A 26,693-nucleotide genomic window follows, 5' to 3' on the forward strand; every position below is an offset into this window, starting at 1 on the left:
AGATACTTCATGTAAAATGCTGCGTTAGAGGCTTTTCCACTCTCACCAGAATACAGCTCTCTGAAATAATAAGTACTTTGTATGGTCATATTTAAAAAATATTGAACATTGTGCAAAATATTGTCAACTAGCAGCTTCAGTACAAAATAGTCTATATCAGACTTCTGTCTTACAGTTTTAGTGGAACCCCGCTTCACAGGCACTGACAAAAGGTCAGATTGTAAGGCAGGGGATGACTTAACTTGCTTCTTCAATAACTTCCACTTTAGTGGAAAATTATGAAAAAAATCACATGTATGTGGCCCCTGAACTAAAATGAGTTTGACACCCTTGCCCTACAAAATATATTGTGTAAAACTTTTTTGGAAAAAAAAAAATTATCAAACTAATTTTTCGGCCCCCTGCAGTAACTCTGAGGACCCTAAGGGAACATGGACCCCCTGTTGAAGATACTAAATGCATCCTGTGAAGCAGCTTATTGTGGATATGTTTTCAGGTATAACAGCAGAACAAAGCAGGTTTGTGAACTTACGAACCCGTCCACTGTGGCTTACAAGTACTGACGTCAAAAATGAGTCTTATGATAGTTTCCATGTTTGTCTTCGACAGGAGGAATTAGCCCACAGTTGAACCATACAGGACTGTTCATCACACACCTGGTCTCATTATTCTCTTCCATTTTTTCCTCTCGTCTTCCTCTTTTCAGCTGTGTGTGTGTGTGTGTGTGTGTGTGTGTGTGTGTGTGTGTGTGGGAGCGTGTGTGGGCGTGTGTGTGGATTTGTGTGTTGCAATGAGGATTAACCTAGTACTTCAGCTGATGCTGATTGGAATGACGTTCAACACTCACACACAGGCTGGCTTTTAACAAGAAGGTTAGACCGGATACTGTGTGTGTGTGTGTGTTTGGGTGAGACAGAAAGAAAGAGGACATAGTGATTATATTTTAATGTCAGCATGACATGGACTGTGTTGTCTGCTGTTACCCAGGCTGCCCTCTTTTATATCTCTCCAGTCCCCCTTCACACACACACACACACACACACACACACACACACACAAAATAAAGACTAAGTAGACTGACTGCACTACTGTACCTGGCATGGTGCCTTTTGGCCCGGTAAGTTGTGAGTGGCTGTAAATGAGTTAGTTAGACCACAACACAGACAGGCTGTAATCTCTCTCTAACTCTAACACGCACTTCATAACGTAAGAATTTCACCTTCGTGGTTTCCTACATTTTGTAACATAATTTATGTATCCATGGTCCACTCCTGTCCCTCTTTGGCCCTCTTATAAATATGCATCAAGGAGTCTTGGATTAGGGGCAGGGATCCTTTTCTAAAGCTCAGCGTGTGTGTGTTTGGGTGAGAGCATGTGTGTGAGTGGGCGCATGCATGCTTGAGTATGTGTGTTTGCGTCTTAAGCCAGGCAGAGCAGAATATGGCCTGCTGTAAGCCCAGGCATGTGTGATTTGTGTGATTGGGTTTAGACTGCGTTGATAGGCGACGTCTTGGACGCGAGATGACCAGACGCTCCATGGACAACGCAAGCTGTCATGCTAAAAATATCAAGGTAAGACCACACTGCCTGTTTTTTTTTTTTTTTACAACCCCTAATTTTATTATCGCCGCGTTCATCGTTTACGATCACTGTTTACTCCAATCATTTCTCGGCTTTAAATTTATATTGATAACCATCTCTGTAAGACATGTACATATGTTGTGCATGTGTGTAAACCAGGGACCAATGACACATCACGAGTTACTAGTTGAGAGGTGTTTTTTTTTCTGTGTAAGCTTTTATGTGGTTTCAATTTATTGTCTTTACTCTACTTTTTATTAGCCTATTTATCCTCATCTGTATTATTTCCATAACCTCTAGACATTCAAAATCAGACTGGTGATAATCTGTGAGATCTGGAAAACAAATGACAAACTTCAAGATGAGGGGATAAGCCATTTGATTAGAGATATTTTTTATTATCTTAATCTATAACTTGATAAGTTTGTACAAATAAGATAAGGCCAAATCCAAGTCCTGAGTATTTTACATATTGACTTAACTGTAGTTTATTTTGGATCAAAGCAAAGAGATACGTAAATATAAATATAAATGGCACTATGATTCTTTCCCTCTGTTTAGTAAGGTTAGGAGTAAAAGGTATATATTATATAATACAAGAAAGATTCCATATAAAAAAAAAAACATATAAAAGTTTTCTTTTTTTTTTTTTGAACTTTTTATTTATGCTGTGCAGTTCATACCTTCATCTTTTCACAAATAAGCATTTCATATTTCTCTTTAACTTTGTATGAATTTAAGTAAAGAAAAAAACAACAACGATACAATAAATCAAATACCCAGTACTAAAAAACAAACAAACACGCAAACAAAAGGCGAAAAGAAAAGAAAAACAAAAAAAACAACTAAATATACAGTAAGTGTGCAAGCAACAAAGATATAACCATTTTATATTTTTCGTACATTTTTTTTCTTTTTTTTCCCTCCTTCTTCTCTTCCTTTTTTCCTTTTCTTTCCCTCTCTTCCTTCCCCTCCTTCCCTTACTTTAGTTACAGGGCTCAAAAGTAATATTTTACACTGATAGCATTACTGCCATAAAATTTTAAATTAGTAGCATAGCACTTCGTTTAGTTGTGCAACAAAGAAAAACAGAGAAAACAAAAAAGAAGCAACACAAAAAAGTTTTCTTTTTTGATGACTGTTTGTCCGTCATCTGTCTGTCTATCCCTTTTTTTTTTGTTAACACTCAAGGCAGAGTTGTATGTGGTTGTGACTTTTTAAACACTGTTTTCATATTAGTGTTTCACAGCTCAGCTCCTACTGCTCACTTAAGCACTTAAAGCCATTCAGTATTCAAGAAATCCCCAAATAATTAACACAATGTAAGCCACAACCCTCATCCACCCAACACCTCACACCTCCAACATGTTTTGAATGAAACCTGGGTATTTGTTGTTTTATTTTCCTCTCAGAAATCAATTGGGCAGAACATCCGATTAGCTCTAAAGGGGAATATTTACAGTACATAGCCTAAGCCCTAATAATCATTTATCAAATGACTAATCAGCTGTTAATGTTTGCAGCAAACGTGGCCTGGAAAATATCTTTCCACTGCAACATCTCAGCATCGCTGTGTACAATGTTATTCCCGCCTTTTATAGACCAGAGTGACATTGTGCACAGCATCTCTGTAAAGCCGTAAAATGCAACAGGCTCTATGCGAAGGCCATTAGCATCATGCCAAGTGCATTTCAACATCATCTGACACCAAAGAGCAAAAACACCATTCCTTCTTGCCTCATGATGAACTGTTTTCATTGCCATTGTTAGTTTTTCTGCCTGAAGCCATTTCATGTCATGTTTGCTTTTTTAAAAACTGTGATGTCTTGTGTAAGTAGATGCTCTGATGTTTCGATAACCTCGCTTATGTGATGTCTAGACACGTGTTAAATAGAGAAAACAACTTTTGTTCTGTAATGAACACAGACAACATTTGTGTCAGTATCATCTGAACTGACTGACTGACTGACTGACTGAGATTTTTTTAGTTAACAGTTTTATATAATGATTTCTGTGCTTGCAACCGATGGTTGTCCTGCTGAACCTGGAGTGTTTGAGCCCTTGTTGAACAATCAGCTGTTATATGCTCTCGGATGATTGATGGGCTGTCTTTATTTTAGGTGACTGCACAAAGTGTTGGAAGATGCTGGTCCATTCAGATGAGAGTTTATGTCAGTAATTAGGGTGTAAGTAAGACTTCAAGCCCCCAATGTATGCTGGCATCCCATTGTTTTGCTAGGTGGTAATACAGCAGTCAAGCAGTCTGTGGTAGCATAGTCTTGGGCATATAGGTGCCCAAATATTTATTTTATTTTTTCTTAATGGCACCCAATATAATGTTGAAATGGCAATATGGTGTGCATACACCACCAATTATTACAAGACTTTGTGAATCCTAAGATAGCAAAGGAATTGCCCGCTCTAGTTTGCCTTACTCTGTCTCTCATTCATTCATTCTTTCATTCAACTTTTATTTTAACTCGGAAATACATTAGTAGAGACCTCATTTAAAATGTAGCTGAGTAAAACAATGCAAGATAAAAGCACTTAAACAGAAAAAAAAGCAGAGAAACTTACATAAAGGTGGCAACAAGAAGTAAGAAGCAATAAAACCAATGATGAATGAAAACTGTTAAAATGCAGAACACATTTATCAGGTAAAACAGGAACACCTAGAAGTAATATATAATACAGTTGAAGATTTGAGTTGCCCTATAGATTAAAAAGAGGAACATTTTTCATTGTTCTGCATGTTGTTCCTGGTGCACAATATGAAAAACGGAATTTTCCGAGTTCGGTAAAAGCAGCCGGCACCTGGAGTGTAATCCAATCACTAGACTGAGTTTGGTAAGAGGAGCCCACATTAAAAGAAAGCACTGAACTGATGTAAGAAGGTAAAAGAGCTTTGTAAACCTCTGATTGGCTTACCCAGACATTCTAACCCTAACCGTAACCAGTCGCACTCCTCTTGCCTAAACCTAACCAATCCAACCAACAAAGGCAATGAGCACTAGCCAGTCATACGGAGAGTAGGGCAGATCTTTGCTTTGTCCCTTTAAGATTCACAAATGTGCACCATCTACTGCGATAAAAAGTGCAAATTATTTCAACTTCCATGTTCCCTTTTGTCCTTGCATCAAAATTTGTTTAAAGCCTACAGTCCAGTGGTTTTGGTTAAATTATTCTGTCATTGTCTTCTTCCTCAATTTTTATATGAAAATGTGTGAACAGTTTAAACATTCCTGCTTATCTCTCAGTGACACATGTGATTTATTTCAGACCATTTCATTGTGACCAAGGTGTCACTGAAGATGCAAACAGGAATTTATCTACAGAAAGCTGTCATTAATCATTACGGATATTTCTCAGTCCATAGACAAGTCTTTATTGTGCACGTGGGTAATGTGTTTGGTCCCAATGCATCTTCTCTCCGCTCTGACTGCTTGTAACTCAACTGGATGATTGGGATAACTATTTCATATGCTCAAACGCAGAGGAGGTTAGATTAGTACTAGTTACTGACGAGGATGAGGGAATATGTTGCAGTTATGTTTTGCATGTTGTAGGAGAATTGATGTTGAAAGATGATGGCGAGAAAGTGAGGCGTGGGTTTATGAATCTGAAACTGAGGTTCCCTTTCTGTAAGATAGGACCGCAGGAGTACAACAAAATCTAATGATAATAAACCGCAATATGTAACGTAACAGCTAAACAAGTAAAAGCTGAACATGGTGTAGATAGTTGTTTGTATTACCACACGTGTTTGAGCCCCTCTGTAGGCTGTGACAACAACATGCCGCGGTTAATGATGACCACTGCCTGAGACTGACTATTGTTTGTGTATGTCCGAGTTGTCTTGGGTGCATGATGGAGCCACCAGATTTTACACAGTCACGGTCGAAGCAAAATCGCCATAATTCAATAATGCCCACTTTTATTTCCCACATTTGCAACCACTGCACAGTGGATGGAAGTAAATCTCTCCTTAGGGGCAGGTTACTATGCGTGTCTTGACAATTTGCCACTTAAAACTTGTTTGTGTGTCTACTTATCAGGCTGCCCCTCAATGTGGGACATGTAACAGCCAGAAGTGTTTTTCTTTTCTCCTGGGAGTAGTTTCCTCTTGAAGCACTACAAGTTTCACTGACTAGTTAAGTGTTGTTTGTGCAGATGTGGCAGCGGCAGTGTTGAGGCTCTCACTAGCAACTTATCATGCACTGAACGGTGTTCCCCACCCTTGTCTGCCGACACTGTTTATTTTTCAATTAGCCAGGGCTTGAGTTGGCATGATGTCAGGTGGGCATGGGAAACTATAGGCCACACTAGTGGAGCACAGTAGAAATCTTGCAGAGCAAAGCAAGGATTTTATGAATTAGGACCCAATAATTATTTTGTCAAGTTGGTCTCCCTCTCTCCTACAGTATGTGTGCGTGTCTAAGAGTACAAAACAAGAGTTTGTGTCAGTAAAAGAGGGGGCTGTTGAGAGCGAATGAGACAAAAGGTTAATGTGAAAGCGCTCCTGTGTTTTTTAAAGCACCTGTGCGTATGTGTGGTGTGCCTGTTCTCCCAAATTATTGAGGTTTGAGTGAAAGCACATTACTGCGGAAAAATCCCTGAGCTCAGTTGAAGAATAGAAATTCTCCACATTTATCCATGCAAAAGATTTGCTGAGAAGACATCTGTTAATAATATACTGTAAATATGTTTGTATCCAAAACACTGCATGTATTTGCAGTATTTTATACCCACGTTAAACAGTTTATTCAAAGTGTGATTAAGATACATGAGTCATATTGGTTTTATCAGTATAAAACATCCTTAAAGATTAAAAACGTGAAATGATACGGGCTGCCAATCATAAATACTTTACTTAACTTGCCACAGCAAGTTACATAATGATCATTCAGGAATCTAGAGCTTGCTCAGAGACAATCTTATCAGGACAGGTGTCTGTTGACAAAGAGGATTTGACTCAAGCTGTCCAGCTGACGGATGATCTTTCTTACTACCAACTGCCCTCAAGAGCCTTATTCATGAAAGAATGGAGAATTTCTAATCCATGCTGTCTGCTAAGCTGCAATAGCAAAGCAAAGACATCTGATTATGCATACCTTAAGAGCTGGCCCAACAAAAGATGTCTCTTTCATTCCTTTATTGGGTTTTTTAATATGGTAATCAGCAGAGATTGAAATTTGATTATGTACATTTGGAAATTATTTTTATAATAACGAAATTTAATTTATATAATGACAGATACTGTAGATACCCACTTTTGTATATATGCCGATATATCTTTTCACAGATCTGAATCACTGTAAATGTTGACCAATAGGTCACAAAGAAGTGCAGTCCTGAAATGCAAAGTATAGTTTGAGGCAGTGGTTTTCAAACTTTTTGTGTCCAAGGTACATCAAAGGGTGAGCCAAAATCTCAAGGCACACCTGTATTTATATCTGTGCACAATAGCTTCTACAACACGTGTTTTCACTCTTATCATGACATAAGAAAAATAAGACAGGTAGCGTTCATGATACTTTTTACTGACAGTTTTTTTTTTTTTTTGTTTTTTGCACTTTTTTTTCCAGCGTTCAGTGGTCATCGCTGGTGCTTTGTTGTAATTTGCTCTGTACAATGAAGCGACCCATTGTCTCCTTTTAGATGTTACCATCCCTCACACTGGCTGGCAGTCAGGCCTTTTGATGTGTGACACACTTATGATTCCTACGTCTGAACGGCAAACATTTTTTAGTTAGAGTTTGCCTCTTTATTAGGACATCTACTGATACAGTCAATTGAAAATTCATTCAAAACTTTTTGTATAGGCCCAGTTGAATATTGCCATAATAATGTGTGGTTATCACAGAATCCCATGGCACACTCGAATTTGAGAAACACACAGTGTCTCCATTACAAATGTTGTCCACCAGAGAGCACTGATAAGTTCCAATTCTCAAATTTAAACTTGCTATATCACCCTCCAAAAATCGCCTATTGGGCAGACTCAGATCCAGACAGAAAGACACATAGATACTATAGGTATTTTATCAAATTCTTGATCTTGTTTCTTTTCCTTTTTTTCCCAGTTGCCACTGTCTCGAGTCCAAAACTATTCAGGAAACCCCCTGAGAGTTGCCAAAGCAGACTCTGATAAGCACATTATTTTTACTCAACCATTCCTGACGTCTGTAGCCCACACTATAGGGTGTTGGTCTGTGTTCAAAAACAGTGAGCTTACAAAAGCTGGCACTGAGCCCAAAGCTTTGCGAGTTGTTTTAAAGTAAGAGATACAGTGAGCAGGCGCCCCTCGGGATCTCTCAGGGATTTCAGAAGCAAATGCTCAGGAGCTGATCTACGGCTCATGATGGGGAGGGCTTTTAAATTCCAGCATGACATTTGCTTTAATTACTCATTCAGCATTTTATAAATGGCAATTTAGGATTGCTCCCACTGAACCGTGTGATTGCAGATATAGTTCATGCAACATGGGTAGCGTGAGAAAGCGTTTGCATGGCTGTGCTTGTGTCTTTCTGGACCTCAGTGCCTGCCTGCACACATGATGTATGAAGTGAAGTCAAAATGCACCATAGACGGAGAGTTGCGAGCTGCTTTTACTGAGACTTTTTTGTATTTCTTCTTTAAAACTGAATAATATTTTGACAAACATTTTACTGTTCAGTGTGTGACAATTTGATCTATTCAGTATATAGAACGCTTTTATTTTTAAACTTTACTTAAGCAGGCAAAAATGCTTAGATTGCAGCAATGACCTGGGGGAGTACAGTCCGACCTGGGAGCTGCCCAGCACCGCAGCCTTGCACTGAGCAAGATTATTCAGGGACTTACACGTCTGACCTTGCAGCAACACCAGCAGCAAGCTCGGTTTTCTACTAGGGTGTATAGCTCTTAACACATTATAAACACGCAGAAGTCGGCTTGTAAATTGATAAAAATGTCTTTTTTTTTAGATTATTTGACAACATACCTCACACTCTAACATCTGAATATAATGCATGTACTGCTCATGTAGAACAAGACTCAAATGTTATGTGCAACAGGAGTCAAAGCAGCAAAAGTGTAATCTCTCCATAGCAGGTGACACAAGGAAAGAACTTGAACAGTAGAAGATAGAAATTGAAGGAGGGGACCACAGATTGACAGATGAGGGGAATTTAAAAGCATAAAGAGCTAAGGAGGAAAATGGAAAAAGAGGGAGTGTGAGAACTCCAGCAGGGATTTACCAGGCATTGTTTCAGTCTGTGTGTGTGCAAGACAGTAGCAAGTAGCACCCTGACACAGAGCCCCACATTGGCACACAGCTACTCAAGGGTAGGACTTCCCCTGTCCACAGTGTGTGTGTGCGTGTGTGTGTCTGCTTTAATGAGAGTTCTGCCATGACCATACTGTGTCAGAGCTGCACTCAGTTCATTATTTGTTGCCGCTCATGTTGTTATTGTATGTGCCAAACCAGGCTTCAAAGTGTGCATGTCTGCGCTTGCATAATGTTTCCCCAGTATCTTCTGTCTGAGCGCATGCATCTATGCATCCATCTCTGCATACTGTACGTCTGCGCGCCTGTTCGTCTCTGAGCGCGGCATGTGTGTAAGTGTGTGTGGTTGCAAGTCAGAGAGAGAGGGACAACAAGGGAGGGAGAGAGGGAGAGGGAGAGAGAGAAATGAGAGAGGTTTGAGAGCTCAATGGGCAAACACTGTGTCCTGATGTGCTAGTGCACGCTGTTTCTCTGGCAAGTTTTTGCAGCACTGCAGGATTCTTTAAGTTTTGGTTTCTTTTAGCTGCCACAGGTTCTACTTGTCTTTGTTTACCATCTCTTCAGGTAAAGTATGGGATGCATGTGAGGTGGGATTAAATACTACTTTTGTCTTTACTTTGCTGTTTATTCTCTAAAAAGTGTCAGCGCGTGGCGACTTAAGATTGGTCTTAAGTTTAAGTTGAGTTCACTACATTAGGAGCTGGCTGAAAAAGCGTCTACATTTTTAATTTGGTTTGTTTTAAAATGCATCACTGGTATTTTCATTACATGTCCTCTTTCAGTTTATCTTTGCTTAAATCTTGATGTTGCTTTGGTTTCATTATTAAAGTCCTCAAAGTTTAACACTTAAAGATTGAAAAAGAAAAAAATCATTTTTGATATACAGTAATGACCAGTAATTTCAAAGTTTATATCACAGTATTGCAGTATCATTAATGGAACATAGAAAAAACAGTTTTCAAACTTTAAGTATGTATGTTTCTTCTTCGTGTATTTTTTTTAAAACAGTGATTAAGTGTGTCTGCACACACAGGTCAGATTTAGTATTATAATCAAGCCAATAGCCATTGTTTGTTTTTCTCGACCTTCAATTGTGAGCCAGCGGGACAGCTGATACATTGTGTGCATTATAGATAACCGTGAGTAAAATATGGAGAATAATATTTTTCAGTGGCATAATTGTTTTTGTCAAAGTGAATGAACTTTTCACTTTAACTTTGTTTAAAGCTGCTACCTTTCAAGTAGAAATTGATTTCCGTCTAGTTTAAGCTCTTAAAGTATCTTCAACAGGTTTTGTCAGACCGGGAGGAGTGTACTTTACTTTTGTCAGTCTTGAGGATTCAGATGGAAATGAAGTCATTGTTGAACTCATGATCGCTTTCATCAAAAGAATAAAAGTGTGGTTCGTATGAGAAAAATGTTTGTGTTGAGCGTAAGGTTAGCCAGTGTTTCTTTTCTCCCTCAGAGTCCAGGTACATGACAGGATCTCGGTTGCATGGTAGTCAGATGTTAGTGTGGAGTGAATGTCGTGCCGTGTAAAACTGCTGGACACTCGTTCTTAATTAAGATAATGGGGTTCCATGTAAATTGTGTCTTCCTATACTCTGGCATTCATTACTAATTGAACTAGCACTATAAACAATCTAATCCACTTTTAAACGGCTCTCACAGTTTGACCCATTACTCATGTGATAGCATTTTGGATTGTTGAGTATGTTGAATGGCTGTACTGTTCTTTGAAGTTTAATTTTTATCCATACATAGCAGCCCTCTTAGTTGCTAAGTTTAAAACCAATTTAAGTGTTTTAAAAAGCAGCTATAGAACATTTGTACTGAGTATAAAAAGTATTTAATATAAAACACAAGCATCTCATTTACCTCTCACATAATGTACAAAACTGGCAAAATGATAGATGTATAATTCTACAAAGGTTTTGTGTTTAAATTATATTTTTATCAAGTAATTAGAACTTAGCATTTTATTAAGAAATAAGGGGGTTAAATGTGCTGCATTCGTCTTAACTTTGAAGTCTAATTATACTCATTGAAAGTAGTCAAGCATATACATTTTACGTAGCCTTTTTGGAATTTATTCAAAGCCACAAGTTAAAATAATTATTTTTTTTTACTGATATGTTGTCTTCTAAGTGCATGAAAAAATGAGGGCAAACCTGTTGAGCAAAAAAACTTGTATGTGATCCATAATTGATTAATTTTAAATCTTTTGCATTAGAATTTTCTATTTTATAGCAATCAAAAATAGAGAACGTCTTTATCCGCATGGGTCAGTTTTCTGTCTTTCAAGTTTTCTCTTGTGTTTCCTGCCTTGAAAATGCTGCTGCGTGTGTTTATTCTCTAATTTCTGCCCATTAAACGGCTTTGATCTGATAAATACTGAAACAAGTTATGCAACTGGGAGATAGCGTGAAATGAGAAACATTAGGAAAAGCTGAGAAAATCAGCATGTCCCAACACAACCCCCTCAATGTGTACCACTCAAATATATTTCACAGTCTCCCATGATGTCTGTTTTAATTTGATTTACAATAAAACTTTAGGTAGAACATGTTAAACAAGACTTTTTGTCATGTGGAAAGAGAGACAGGATAATCATGGGTTCACTTAAAAGTCATTTTGAGCTAAGTATCTCTTTTCCTGTGACTTATCTGTGGATTTTCTGTGTGTGTTGCAGTTTGCCCCATCACTGAGTGTCTCAGAGGACAAGCAGTTTGTGGAAAAGATCCAAAATTCTTGTAACTTTGCTGCTGGCCACATCCTGTTCAAATACATCTCTCCTCTCGTGTACCCTCCTCTGTCTGTCCTAGCCGCCTGCTCTTATTCCTTCCTTCTCAACAGACTCTTAAACATTTCGGTCCTCTCCCACATACACACGCCTCCCCTCATTCAGGCCTCATTCTCTTTTTTTAGCTCTGCCCCCCTGCTCCCCGTCTCCTTTACCTGTTCGAGAAGGACAATCCTGTTTTCTGCCAAACTTGTCACTACAACACCACTGCACTATTCCTTTGCTTTCCTTACCCCTCTGTTCCCCTAATGGGCGCCATATCAGACAGCAGTGCCACATTCCCTTCATTGTCACTGAGAACCTCTCTCCACCCCTAACCACCTCGCCAACACCAACATCAACACGACCCAATGGAGACAAAAGATATGATGCTGACAAGCATGTTGACAATGGACAAAGGGGAGAATGAGGGAGAGAGGGAGAAAGGGAGAGAGGATGTGGGGAGAGAAGAGGAGGGGACACAGCAGGAAAATGGCAGACTGGTGCTGGCTGACGGTCTCGCAGAGAGGGGACCCAAGAACCTGACCTCTGGCTCTGGACAACAGGTGTCCAATGGCTTCACCACATCCACCCCTCAAAGCCCCAGGGAGGGGCCGGGGAGCGCAGCTTGCTCTGGAGGCACAGCCTCCGGGCCTGGAGGAGGCACTGGGTCCTCAGTGCCGCTGGGAGGCCTCAGGACTCTGGTGGTCCAACAAACCAGCTTGGAGAGGCCCAGAGAAACCTGGAGCAAGAAGATGGACTTCTTGCTCTCTGTGATCGGCTACGCTGTGGACCTGGGAAATGTCTGGCGCTTCCCTTACATCTGCTACCAAAATGGAGGAGGTGAGGAGGCAAAAGATGTTTGAGAAGGTAGAGGGAGATAAGGAGTGGGGAGGGGTGGAGATCCCATGCTAGAGTAAACAGGATTTCAAGGATTAGAAAGAAGAGAAGGCTCTTTTGTGGTTCTAATTATTCTGCAGCGTGTACGGTAAATTAATAATAATTTAAAGTATATGCAGCAGCTAAAGTGAGTCCGTTAACTGCCCTGTAACTTTTTCCATCATTAAAGATGGAGGTAGATGGAGACTATCTCTGCATGTCATAATTTCTGCAAAACTGAAATAAAAAAGGGCGTAGACTTATAAGGAATGCTGCAGTTACAGTAAAGTACTTGTTTATGATTCAGCGCTTTTATTGCACAATTCAAGGTACAAAAAGGAAAGCGTATGTTTTCACAGAGTCTGTGTGGTCTGCATGTGCTCTGTTACTACACAACCCTCACCTAGCGGCAAACAGGGCCTCCCTTTCCACTTTTATTGAATTTGCAATAATAAAATCTTTGCAATATCCTGTGTTCTGTGTGTGTCTCACGGAGCGAGGTAGAGATGGGGACCGGGAGACACTTGATAGAGGCAACACTATTAATTGTGGGTTTTTATGAGAACGCCTTCAGTCCCTTTCTCCTTGCTTAATAACCTGTCGCCCAGGCAGCTGCTCAATCAGCCCTTATCTTTGATTTCATGTCACACAGACACGAGATACACACCGACCCACTGACATACACAGATGCACACACGCATGCAAAATAAGTTGATAATCAGATAGAAAGAAAGAAAGAGATGTGTTATCAAACTTTGCACGTTAGGTTGGAGAGTTCAAAGATCTGGCTGCCATCCTGCTGCTTCTCAGTGTTTGGCCTTCTAATTCTCCCTCCATCACTTTTATACTTTCCTCACTTAGCAGCCAACATCGCAGTAGTCCTAATCTCTCATTGTAGAATTTAAACACAATGACCCTCTCACTGCGTGTTTCCACATATTAAATTGAGTGGTATATGAAACTGGGCAAGCACGCACTGTTGTTTTTGAATGGACTAAGGTTATGTAAATGATAGGGTACTTAGAATATTTGATGATTTTTACAGAGTGCTTTTTAATGTTCTCGGTTCTTGTTTATCAGGAGTTATTAAGGGGACTATTGAGACTACAGATGGAGTGTGAACGAGCAGCATTTCTCAGGAGTGTAATTGACTTTTTACTGTTCGTCCATAACTTATTTTCCCCTCTCCCCCCGCCCCCCCACTGTTTTCATACTCTCCACATCCATCCCCACATTTTTGTTTCCAACTCTTACATTCTCCCTCTATCATTCCCAAACATCGTCCGTCCTTGTGTCTCTGCCCAGGTGCCTTTTTGCTGCCCTACCTGTTGATGGCGGTGTTTGGAGGCGTCCCTCTCTTCTACATGGAGCTGGCTCTCGGCCAGTTCCACCGCAGCGGCTGCATCTCCATCTGGAAACACATCTGCCCCATCTTCAAAGGTAACAAGAGGAGCGGAGAGAAAACAGAACAGATGGAGAAATGAGTCAATAGCAATAGCTTGGATTAAAAGCTAAGACGAGAACATGAGAGAACAGCGCTTACTATCAGGAAAATTGGCAGTAGGAGAACAAAAAAAGGCAAAGAAGGACAGTGTCAAGCCGAGAGACAGCTTATTTCACCTCCCTGTCCCCCTCGGTACTCTGCCTTGAAGAGCATCCCGAGCGTCTTGTACATCTAATGAGTTATACTGACTCTCTGTTATGGAAATTGTCACATTTCCATGCCAAATGCCAGATGCTCAGAAATGTGATAGTGTGCTGGTTGTTGTTGTTGTTGGGAAATGTCACCTATTTACCCAGTAGCAACTTGAATTAGCTCGACAACACCACTGATGTCTCTTCAAGGGGTTGACTGACTGGTGCCACATACTATGCAACATAATTTCTTCTTAATAAAACGCAGATGTAACGTTTATAATCAAGATAGTTTATTTAAGGGACTGTGTGTTATTTATGAGAGGGGAGCGGGTGGTGCAAAACGGGAGGCACTCCAAACCATTTTTTTAAGCACGAGGGAGGGAGTTATGTCGTTTTTTGGTTTTTTTTTTTGGTTTTTTTTTTTGGGCTTAAAGGAGGCACATTTAACTTAAAATGAATGTATTTTGTGTTTATTTTAAATGACTTAAGAACCCTAAAAATGCAAGTGGGTTTGAAATGTATGGGTTTTTTTAATAAATTGCTAAAATTTAACTATATAACCATAGTGAAAACAGAAACTATCAAAACACATCATGTGCAACAAATGCTTCCACCAATTGCTGCCACTGTTGTGTATGTTGTCATTAATTTGGGAAAGCGGTCATTAAACGCACATTTTGCTATTAGCTCTGGGAAGGTTCAAGATAAAAAAAAAATACAAAGTCACAGCCCAGCCACCCCCTCCTCTGACAAATAAAGTACGGTCCCTTAACTCTTATTTCTGTGCTAACTCAATGTTTTTTCCACTCATCCAGGGATTGGCTTTGCCATTTGCATCATAGCCCTCTACATCGCCTTCTACTACAACACCATCATGGCCTGGGCCTTGTACTATCTACTATCATCATTTCGTCCCACACTGCCCTGGACCACCTGCTCCAACAGCTGGAACACAGCCAACTGTAACCGTTACATGTCCACCGACCACAATGTGTCATGGTCCAACTCCTCCACCTCCCCTGCCGAGGAGTTCTATACGTAAGTGCATGTAAGTCGGATGTAGAGGCGTAGGGGGAGAGCTAACGCAGAAGGGAGACGTCAAGTGAAGGAGGGAGGATGACTTCCAGAGAGCGATTACAGGGTTGGTTCTGGTGTTTAAGGAGTCCTGTCAGATTTACCACCAGCCCTCTCTGCAAAATCCACTTGTATCAAGGAAGACCTTATCAGGATTTCATAATAAGAACCACTGATCTCATCTGAGATTGTTCAGGAGGAGGACAGGAGTGATACAGAAGTAATACGTAAAGAACAAAATGTAAAATATCCTCACTCATAATATTTACTGTGATAGTTAACTGAAGATACACACAAAATTCAAAGCTGAAGATTTGTACCAGTGGAGGAGTTCATATGGATGATAGAATTTCATTCAATCAGGAAAGACAACACAAGTTAATGAGAATGCAGAAGCTTTATCTGATAGACTTTATTTGATAGACCTTAGCGTTGACCCTGTCAATTGGATTTGTGGGAATACATCTCTATAAATAGCAGCCAATAAGAGCTATAGATAGGGCCTCGACACCAGTGGTGTTGGTGGGGTGGAAGGAGCAAAGCTGAGTAGCTTCACAGACTGAAATGACAGATAAGGTTTGCATATTCTTCAGCTAAGATGATGATCATATGATAGGAAAGCCTGTAAACAAATCCCAGAGAAATCACTTGGATGATAATTAGGAGGTGGAGCCTCAGTGTGACGGTGACATAGAATGATGAAAGCTTTCTGTTTAACTTTGTGGTTAAAGCATTTTATGTTTTGCAAACTACATAGATGCCATATTAAATATATAGTAACATGTTTTTCCCTTTCTTTCTATTAGATTTTTCAAATGAAGTATATAGATATATAAACAAACAAAGCAAACCAACATAAACAACACTAAGACATAAAGACAGACAAGACAGAAAAGTATTGAAAATAATATCCATATAAAAAAACCACCCCAAAAGAACAAACGCTGCAGTATTTTACAACTAAAAATGAATAAGCTGATGAGGTTTTTTTTTTGTTTGTTTTTAAAGAGAGATTGTACAGCAATGTGATATTGACATCGACTGATGGAGCAATCAGTTACTGCCCTCCAGGGATAAGCAAGTCAGAGTTTTTGGAGGAAAAAGTGTAATGGTTCCCAAAGTTGTCAGAACCTATCCAATTTATTATTGAGATCATAAGTCAGTTTCTCCAGAGGAAGCACAGCTGATATCTGTGATAACCACATGTCAGCCGTGGGGACCTGTGGAGTAGACCGTCGCAGCAAGATGCACTTTTGTTAACAGAGATTTAACAGAGATAAAACAAGTAGAACAAATGAGTCAGTGAGAACTGTTTGCCTGTAACCTCCTGAATTACAGAATGAACCTCTTTCCAAAATATTTGGATATGACCAGAACCAATGTACCTATACAAATATACAAATGTACCTTTGTGTGTTATACATTTAACACAAAGGTTTGAGCTGTTTGGGAACATGTTCTGGAGGTGGACGGGTGTATAATAAATCCTATGAAAAATTTTTAAATTTGCTCATGTAAAGAAATAGAAGTGCACTTCGGAAAGATCCCCTTGCAGATTTTGGTCCTGTCGGCAGAGCTAAGTGTTACCCCCTGGTCACGCTTCCACAACGGCTTCAGGGAATCATACATAATAACAAGTTTTACAGAAAACCTGAAGCATGTAAAATATATGAACATTAGTATGCAGATAATCAGGGGTCAGTTATGTCCTACAGTGTTATCAAATTAAATGGCAAAAAAGTAATAAAATTTTTTTTTTTTTACTTTTAACTGACAGGTTTGTAAGTTGCCAAGTGAGATTCTGTTTTCACTTCTGTTGAGTAGCAAACAATGTGTGCTTGATTTTACGGAAAAAAAAAAAAAAAGAATGCTCTCAGTTCACTTTAAATTAGCATGCCAAAAATATGAACTAGCCCTTTATTTAAAGAAGCAGGTTTAGGAGGAGGGAGGAGGGAGGGCGAAAAAGCTGGAGGCTTTTTGGATTATTAGAGGGTTAAAAAAATAGATAAGAAGGTAGTGAGACAACTTTGGATCAGAATTTAACATTTTCATTCCTTGAATCCCCAAGATACAAATATGCTCTTTTATTTAAAATAAAAAAAATCTGACATGAAATTTAAACTGATTATTTATATAATCCAAAGTGTTAAACAATCTTTGGCAAGCTGCTTTCACAGAAATTAGGTCACTCAATTTAGTCAAGCTTGGTATTGTTTTGTTTTTTAATGAAACGTAAAACCTGAGCTGTGTCAGAACAATGTCTTCCTTATTCCTGACAGCTTTGGGACTCTACAGCCTACTGGCTCAGTCTTATCAGCTGCTCACTAGACCATGCCTGTATCTGTCCACTGAGACAGATTCAGGGTTTATCCATAGTTGACTTTTCCTAATACAGGTTTTAAAGTAACAAATTCCGCAACTCAGTCTGGCGCCAGAATTTCCTGTTTTCAACATAAATCACATCTCTGTTTTATTGGCCAAGCTCTGTGTGCTTAACCTGTGACCAGATTTTAACCTCGCTGTTCATTTCAGCCTCCCTTTTTTCACTTAGGTTTGTGTAAACTTTGTTTATTGACATTAATTTGCTATAAAGTCAGTCAAGGCTCTCTCATTTTGTATTGTTTCCCTTACGTGAACTTTCATTACTTCTTATTTAATCTGTGTCATGTCTGTATGTTTACTTGTCCGGACTCTATCGTTCTCATATTGTACAAAGAGTTTATACCTCTATTTCCCCTTTTGCCCTCTTTATTACTCCTTCCCCTCTTCATGCCTTTATTTTTCCCTCCTGTTTGCACCTTTTCTTACCTTTGGATGTTTTTTTTTCTTGCTGTTCTGTCCTCTATCACCTCTTCTGTTTTCCATGCCCTATCCTGTTTCTCTACTATCCAAATCTCCCAACATCCTTTCTTACTTTCTCTTATCTTTTCTGTCACTTCTTATTATTCTGCACATTCTTCTCCTCCCCTTGTTCCTTCCTCTCCTCTTCTCCCACCCCCTCCTTCCTTACCATGTCTCCCTCTTTGCGCCCCCTCTGACCTCACCTCTCAATCCCAACATCCCTTCTGCCTCATTTCTTCCCCCCAGTCGCCAGGTGTTGCAGGTCCACCTCTCCCCGGGTCTGCACCAGCTGGGCTCTGTCAGCTGGCAGCTGGCCCTCTGCCTGCTCTTCATCTTCACCATCGTCTACTTCAGCATCTGGAAAGGAGTCAAGACGTCTGGAAAGGTAACCGAAGGGGCGCCTGCATGGCTAATGGGAGTGTCAGTTAGAGTGAATGGATGGATGGATGGATTGATGGAGCCAGAGAGGCAGAGAGAAAGATGCTGGTTCTCCTGTCATCTCTTCGCCCTCACTATCGTTCATCATCATGGGTAGAAAATTTGCTTAGAAAGGAAGTCACAGAGTGATTATTAAGTATGAGTGGATATCAGCTGATATGACTGAGTGAATCCTTCTTCCTCTGTTCTGCATTAGGTGGTTTGGGTGACTGCTACCTTTCCTTACCTGGTCCTCTTTGTGTTGCTCATCCGTGGAGCCACTCTGCCAGGGGCCTGGAGGGGTGTGGTCTTCTATCTCAAACCTGACTGGGAGAAACTGCTTAGCACAACAGTAAGTCAGTGGGTGCAATCTAGCAAGGCTGTCCTTGATCTCTCAGTGTGAAATGTTTGTGTTGCTATTATATTTGTGCAAACTTCTTGCCCTAACATTGACTGTCCAACCTTACACTCGCTCTAAGGTTTGGATTGATGCAGCAGCTCAGATCTTCTTCTCACTGGGTCCGGGCTTCGGCGTGCTCCTTGCTTTTGCCAGCTACAACCCGTTTCACAACAACTGCTACAAGTGAGAACCCTTTAAACACACTATTATATAATTTATACTAAGACGGCACCTACTTGCTTAATGAGCCAAATGCTACTTCAGGGGTTTTTCCACCTTCCCAAAACTCCTTTAAATCTTTCAACAAAATTATTAGTAAATCTAGAAATACCTGTGTCAACATCCAGGTGGAACAATAACATGCCGATATCACAAGACTCCAACAGTACATACATTCTCCCTAACTCTGTAGACTTCCTGACCCCAAATCTCTCATTTCTCTACCTCAGAGATGCTTTGGTCACCAGCTCTGTGAACTGTCTGACAAGCTTTCTGTCTGGCTTTGTCATCTTTACCGTGCTGGGCTACATGGCTGAGATGCGGCAGCAGGATGTGAATGATGTGGCCAGGGATGCTGGTAGAAAAACGCACCAACACAATCCCAAATACATAATTCTTTACTCAGTCTCACATCATTGGGGAAATAAGAATAGTGCAACCTATATTTAATTTATCTGAATTTTTACATAGGATATGCTTTGACATTGAGTTAGCACAGAGTATTGAAAGAAGGACCTACTGCACACATTTGTTGCTCTGGACAAAAATACAAATGATTCAGATTTAATTGCCTCTTTCTCCTCTCCAGGCCCCAGTCTGCTGTTCATCATTTATGCAGAAGCCATTGCAAATATGCCTGCTGCTACCTTCTTTGCCATCATCTTCTTCCTCATGATCATTATGTTGGGTCTGGACAGCACGGTTAGTTCGTCGATTAAGTATTTCAATGAAAAGTTAGGACACTCGAGTCAATGTTCGGCTTGCTAAATGTTCTTTATGTCCTCACATGTTCCTGTCTCCTCGTTGTAATCTACCTGATTCTGTTGTTGCCTTGTCCCCGGCTCTTGTGTGCTCTCACAAACCTAGAAACAAAGGTTTCATATTTGCCTTGTCATATAGGCAAAAGCCTTGTTCTGTTTGACTTGCATTTGCTTGTTGTACGCGTTGCTCCATAAAGGTGTCGGGTATTATTTGTCCTCGCTGGATAACAGTCAGCGAAAAACAATGTGATAGGACTTTCATATCACTGTTGTGTGGTGATCTTGTCTCCATAAGCCTGTGTTTATCTGCTCTGAGGCAGCCAGCTGGAGAGACCCACAAGGCTCTTATCACGTCCTGATAATCAGTGTGGAATCAGCATTGGAGGTTGCTATGCTCCTCGATGTTATGACTGAGGATATTACAGCAGAACGTGTCGCTGTACTTGGATTCATGTAGGATTGGCTTAATATTTTGTCTCTTCATTTTTTTGTCATCGTGCAATGGTTGTGGATGTTTTTCATCAGTGTAATGGGGACTGTCAAATCACTGATTAGCAACACGTAGCATTTAGATTCCTAAAGCTCTCAGACGAGGGTATATGTACAGTATAACGTCTCCTGGTTTTTCTCATGCACCCTCCGATGAGTTCTCTGATTATTTTTCTCTCCCTCACCTCCTTGCTGTCTTCCTCTCTCCAGTTTGCAGGGTTGGAGGGAGTGATCACAGCCATGCTAGACGAGTTCCCCGATGTCCTGGCTAAGAGACGAGAGTGGTTTGTTTTCGGCCTGGTGTGCGTCTGCTACCTCGGGGCTCTCTCCACACTCACATATGTAAGTTATTTGTAAGTTGGTAGAGCATGCAAGTCCCAAGTACAAAGGCTATGTCCTTGCTGCAGCATCCGCGGGTTTGATTCCAATCCTGGCCCTTTGCTGCAATATCAAAATGAGGTCTATCATGAAAACATCATCCTCAGCCAAATTAGATTTAAAAATACCTCTAATATTACATGTAAATCTGTGATTTATCCCACCTGACTGTCCGCAGTTAAATGGTTATATTGTGATCATCTGTCATAAATAAGAAACAATAATTCAAGACTTCATATAATGTCTATTCAAATATATTATTGACCAAAAATGTTGTTTGTGTTGATCAAAAGTATCTTAAATGTTATTGTTGTGTTTTAAGTAATGTGATGGACCGCAGTAGACAATAAGCTGAAATCAGAAGCCCCTGAGTAGTAACCGTTTATCTCCAATCCAAAACCAATTTCCCCAATCACTAAGACCAGGGATGCTCAACTTGTAAAATGAAAGGGGCCCCACACAGGTCAGATGTATGCAGGGGCGTTTCTAGGATTTGAGGACATTCAGGGCTTTGCCTGGATCTCTGTTGGGGGGTCTGGGGGGATCCTCTCCTGGCACTCTTTTGGATGAAGAAGCTCTATTTTGATGCTTTATATGCACTCTGGTACCTTATTTACATTTACACAGGATGTAATTTGTTGTAAAGCCCTCTGAGGCAAATTGTGATTGGTGATATTGGTATTTATAAACCAAATTTAATTTAACAATTAGAAAATTGTTGGGGGGCCACCTGGCACCTTATAGGCTGTAAGTTGAGTGTCACTGTCATAGACCTTTCAGATTGCGCAAGAGTGATTTCTGAATAGCTTCACAGATGCCCCCGTGTCTCTTCTTTTCCGTGTCAGGGAGGAGCGTTTGTGGTGAAGTTGTTTGAGGAGTATGCTACAGGCCCTGCAGTCATCACTGTGGTCCTGCTTGAAGTCATCGCCGTCTCCTGGTTCTATGGTAAGTTTGAGCTATTGAGCATGATGATAGTGATGACTAAGTTGTAACCTCATTGCAAATTACAGCAAAAGAGTTGGTTGGAGATTTAGAAGCTGTGGTGGTGCAGACTTATAGTGATACTGTGATGTCCTCAGCTCTGTGTCTGTTTTCTCTGTGCAGTTCAAGTCACAGACGCATGAGAGAAATGACATTAAGACACACTCCTGATATTTGGGACTTTGTTGTGATTGTGTGTGTGTGTTCCAGGTACCAACCGTTTCTGTGATGACATCCAGCTCATGCTTGGTTTCTACCCGGGTGGTTTCTGGAGGGTGTGCTGGGTGGCCATCTGCCCCTGCTTTCTGCTTGTGAGGCTCATGTACAATATCTACACACACACACACACACATACAAACTTAGACACTTGTTGTCATATTTATTCTCATGTTTGATGATCCTTGCTATATCTGACCTCTGCTATTGTTCCCATTCCTTTGTGCAGTTCATCATCATCAGTTTCCTGGCCTTCCCTCCAGAGGTCAGGTTGTTCAGTTACCACTACCCGCCATGGACCACTGTCCTGGGCTACTGCATCGGAGTGTCGTCATTCATCTGTGTGCCTGCTTATATGGTCTACCACTTGCTGAATGCCAAGGGCACATTCAAACAGGTACAACATTTCTTTCCTTATCCTTTCCATTCAAGTGTATCTTCTGAGTTTCCCCTCGTTCATCCCACATGTCCCATTGCTCTGCGCTCCTTCTGCTCACCCATATCCCTACCAGACCTTTGTTCTCTTGCTGACACCTCTCCAACAACAGGGATTGCCTCTGTTCCTTTCCTTTCCATGCACCGTCAGGGTCTGCCCTCTGCAGCGAACACATGACTGGAGATCAGGATCAAAGGAGCACGGAGAAGGCACAGGCCAGAGATTAGCGAAGAAAAAAGTCGTGACAACTTCCAGGCACCATAGATGTTACACACACACACACACACACACACACACACACACACACACACATGCATACACATAGGGCATTACCTGACACGCACCTAACACTCACTTTTAAAGAGACACATCCACAGTCTGCAACACACATGTCGGCTGTCACGTTGCCAGATTTGAGGATGAAGGCTAAACTGACGGAAACCGGGCTTATGTCATCTGATGCTTTGGCATCAGAACACCCTGCGTAACAAACTAAGTGAAGCAAAGCAGCATCACTTCCAAAACTACTCTCTAAAATGTGTTCGAGACAGGTTGTCTGCTAAGCATCACCTGAATTTTTCTTACATTATAAAATCAAATACAAAATGTCGTCATCATTAATTAAAGATCATAATTATCTTGCAATCCTCTTTGTTAGAGTTGACAGAAGGTAGAAGGACATCAAAGAGGCTGGGAGACAGACATCTCTGGCTGTTGTCCAGTATTGACACTGCTGCCAGGGCACACAATGACCCTGAAACACACTGTCAACACAGGGGAGTGGTGTTTTTGTGTGCGTGTAAGTGTGAAAGAAGACGGTGTCAGTGTTACTCATACGGACAGATGAGGCCAAGCGAGGGCAAAATGTCAGTGTCTCTTTGTAGCAAGACTGTTGGTTGTGCGTTTGTCATCTGTCTGTTTACTTTCCTGTAAACTTCCTTTCTGATTCTGTAATGCTTTTGATCAAGTGAGGTGTGTTTGAGATTAAAACAGAAGGATAATTAGATCAACAAAATATAATCTGGAACAATTTCAATAATCGGATAATCATTTGAAAAAAAAAAAGCCAAACATTCATGGTTACAGCTTCTAAAATGTGAATTCTTTCTAATGCTGGGTTCAGACATGTTGCCTGATCAAATATCTTTGAGACTGGTTGGACAAAACAAGACAAGTATTGGAATCACAATGGACATTTTTTTTTTTTTTTTTACTATTTTTGAACATTGTATAGACCAAAACAATGAATCGACAGATAAAAAAATAGAGTTGGCAAATAGATCTGTAATGGAAATATTCATTAATTGCAGCCCATTTGAATAGCTTGTGGGTACTATCTCATATAGTATCCACAAGCTATTCAAATGGCATGTGTGGACATCAGGTGGCCTCATTCTATTGAGGTCAAATACAACATCAGTCCTTCAATATTTGATACATAGATCTTCAAAAGGACAATGGCTCCTGTCACTATTATACCCGACAAAGACTAAGTCAGCCAAAACTGCAGTAACATTAGTGGCACAGGAATATTTTGACCTGCTTTGTGGTTTAATTCTTGCCAGTTTCCAGTTAAAGTGGTTGGTTTATATCATTTTAATCTCCTCAGTTTCTTTCTCTGCCTGTTATCTCTTCCCTCTGTCTGCCTCTGTCTCTGTATTCACAGCGTCTGTTAAAGAGTGTCACTCCAGAGCCCAGCAACAACCAACACAGAGACTTCATTGTCACCAACGCAGTCTGACCAAACCCTGACCAAAGGACGGTGCCACTATAGCTACACAGAGCACCCTCTTCTGGACAAACTGCACAACCACAGGACAAGGGGGCTACCTTTCACCATCTTTGCCTCTTTTTCAGACATCGCCTACATTCGTTTTTAGCTGTCTCGCACCAAGATGTAGAAATAGTGGTGGAGTTAGGTGGAGCCAGGCTGCAGTAGCTTTACTTAGCTTTGTTAAGTTTGGTTCCTTCATGCTGATTCTGAGTACTCTGGTGTTACAAACTCAGAGTTTAGCTTCCATATCCTCAGCATCCTCTCTCTATATGTCCACTCACCATTGTCACCTGAGTTATTAAGTGACCAACTTTTCTTCAGGTTATACAGCTGTAGGAAATATTTTATACAGTTATAGAAAGTATGATACAATCTATGTCCACGTAGACAATAAACTGCAGATACTGTACAGTGAAATCAGTTGAAGAAGGAAGACTAGTTACATTTCAACCCTCTCACTCTTTACATTTCCATATTATGCTGTTAAGTTATGCATTAAAATATGTAGCAAAATTCAGGTATCTGTTACTGAAGCCAAATATATGATATCTGTTCTGTTCATATTTCTAAAGATGTTTCAATATTGTAGCTGTCGTTTCGTTGTGTTCACTGTCAGCCTGTGTTTATTTGGTGGCATCTCGAATGGATGACAGATTTGCAACGAGTTCCCTACACTGTGAAGCACTGTCTGGTAGTGACATGAGTGTGTGTATGTCTGAGTGTATGTGTGTGCGTGTGAGGAAAAAAAAAGACTATTATAATGTCAGGTGGATAAAATGGATCACAGACAGAACCACCGGAGTGTATTCATCTTATAACTGCAATATAAAATGTGTATTTATTTTCTAATGTATCATTGCTGTCATTTTGACCTCCCACACTTCAGCATGACAAACATCACATGTGACATTTCACGACATCGTGCTGATGGTCTTTGTTTAATCACAGTGACATTCTTCACTCTGTTGTCACACCGCATAATTGTCAGTAATAGAAACCAAATATGGATCAGAGCTAATAACATTATCAATGGCATAGTCTGAAAATCAGCATTACTGCTCTTTACTTTCTACCAAAAAAAAAAAAAAAACAAGCGCGTTTGTGCGTGTGTGCACATGTGCCTGTGTGTGTGTTTCTGAGAGTGTATGCAGGAGCAGGAGTTAAAATATGGGCGAGTACTGTTCCTCTACATGTGTATTTACTAGTCAGTCTGGTATTGGTGTAATCTATCCTGTGAATACCTGTCTCCTCTCTCCATGTGTGAATGTGTGCATGCACCTTAGTGAGTCGGTGCACGAATGGATGGTTGTGCAAAAAGGATTAGAGGCGTTCAACCTATGTGTGCATGCCGTGATGTGTGTGTGTGTGTGTGTGTGTGTGTGTGTGTGTGTGTACTGTGCTTCAAGTGTGTGTGCGTGTGCGTGTGTCTGTAATGTGATCTCCTGTTGTCTTAACTGCCAAAATATCTTATGAAGGAAGTCTTGCCTCTCTCTCTTTCTCGTACCTCTCAAGCTTATGTAAGATCTATGTATGTCAATAAAAGACTGTATTGAGAAATACACCTGTATAGAATAAAGATATATAAATATATGGGAAATAATAATAACAGATAATAAAGATATATGGAAATAAATAACCCCTGTTGTTTGTTAGTTGATTCTTTAATTTGTCAGTGTTGTTTCATGTATTTCAGCCTTTAAAAGGTCAACATACTATTTTATTTTTTCCTTGAATTGTGACTTGAGTCGGAGTCAAGTCACAACGTTGATGACTTTAGACTCGACAAATAAAAAAAGACTTACAATTCCACCAGACTTTTAACACCAGTGACTCAGGACTTCACTTGGCCTTGAACCTGTTGACTTGAAAATATTGTTACACTCCCCCAAGCCCGAATATTATAAAGTATGTTGTTTATTTCCTGAAACAACTAATTTTAACCCTATTTATCCCAGCAAGTCAACACCAATGCCCCAAGTGATCCACTTTTTTTTTGCACCAAGCAGCAACCTCCAAGGCTAAAAAGTAAAGCCAATGCGGAAGTGCCAAAAACTGCAGTTCCTCTAATGGCCACTTGAGGCTGGCTCTAGAAGCAAGTCAATCCCCATAGACTCCATGTTACAATGACCAACTTTACAGCAGAAATAAACATTTGTTTACAGCCTGGTACAAAAATAATTTTGGTCTCTCGCTTATTTTCTTGTTCATGACAATTTTACAGGGGATGAATATTTGTATAACTCACCTGTTTATGTTTTATTAATGTTTGGCATAATTAGCAGGAGTGTGTGCCTCAGTCAGATCCACCCTCTCATCCAAATATGGTCACTTCTGGCTCCAAATATGGTGAGCTTGGGGCTCCACAAACCAGTGGGCGACATCACAGTGACTACATTCATTATTCTTATACAGCAACCAATCAAGGTGCAGAAGAAAGCCAACTAATAATATAATAAAATAATAATATATTTTATTTAAAAGGTGCCTTTCAAAACACCCAAGGTCACCTTGCAGAGCACACTGTACTGAGCACAAGTTGGAAAAAATTAAACTGAGGATA

General features: G+C 40.3%; 1 protein-coding gene across 1 annotated transcript; it reads left to right on the forward strand.

Annotated features, from left to right (window-relative positions):
* The first annotated feature begins 9,270 nt into the window (after positions 1 to 9,270).
* On the forward strand, positions 9,271 to 25,768 carry slc6a4a (solute carrier family 6 member 4a). Its single transcript, XM_033630680.2, has 14 exons — positions 9,271 to 9,412; positions 11,541 to 12,473; positions 13,815 to 13,949; positions 14,963 to 15,185; positions 18,309 to 18,447; positions 18,697 to 18,831; positions 18,959 to 19,062; positions 19,329 to 19,456; positions 19,688 to 19,800; positions 20,559 to 20,690; positions 21,572 to 21,671; positions 21,918 to 22,018; positions 22,153 to 22,320; positions 24,026 to 25,768. Exons 2-14 carry the CDS (start codon positions 12,002 to 12,004, stop codon positions 24,098 to 24,100), a joined length of 2,025 nt encoding a protein of 674 aa, XP_033486571.1. The 5' UTR covers positions 9,271 to 9,412; positions 11,541 to 12,001; the 3' UTR covers positions 24,101 to 25,768.
* The last annotated feature ends 925 nt before the right edge of the window (positions 25,769 to 26,693 follow it).

This window comes from Epinephelus lanceolatus, chromosome 4 (genome assembly GCF_041903045.1).
Source record: "Epinephelus lanceolatus isolate andai-2023 chromosome 4, ASM4190304v1, whole genome shotgun sequence".
Lineage (NCBI taxonomy): Eukaryota > Metazoa > Chordata > Actinopteri > Perciformes > Serranidae > Epinephelus > Epinephelus lanceolatus.

Bases quoted from the DNA above. Each gene is read 5' to 3' on its own strand.
- slc6a4a (XM_033630680.2), top strand. From the start codon at position 12,002: ATGGAGACAAAAGATATGATGCTGACAAGCATGTTGACAATGGACAAA. The intron at 15,186-18,308 runs GTAAGTGCATGT...TCTTCCCCCCAG, and splicing joins CCTGCCGAGGAGTTCTATAC to TCGCCAGGTGTTGCAGGTCC. The intron at 20,691-21,571 runs GTAAGTTATTTG...TTTCCGTGTCAG, and splicing joins CTCTCTCCACACTCACATAT to GGAGGAGCGTTTGTGGTGAA.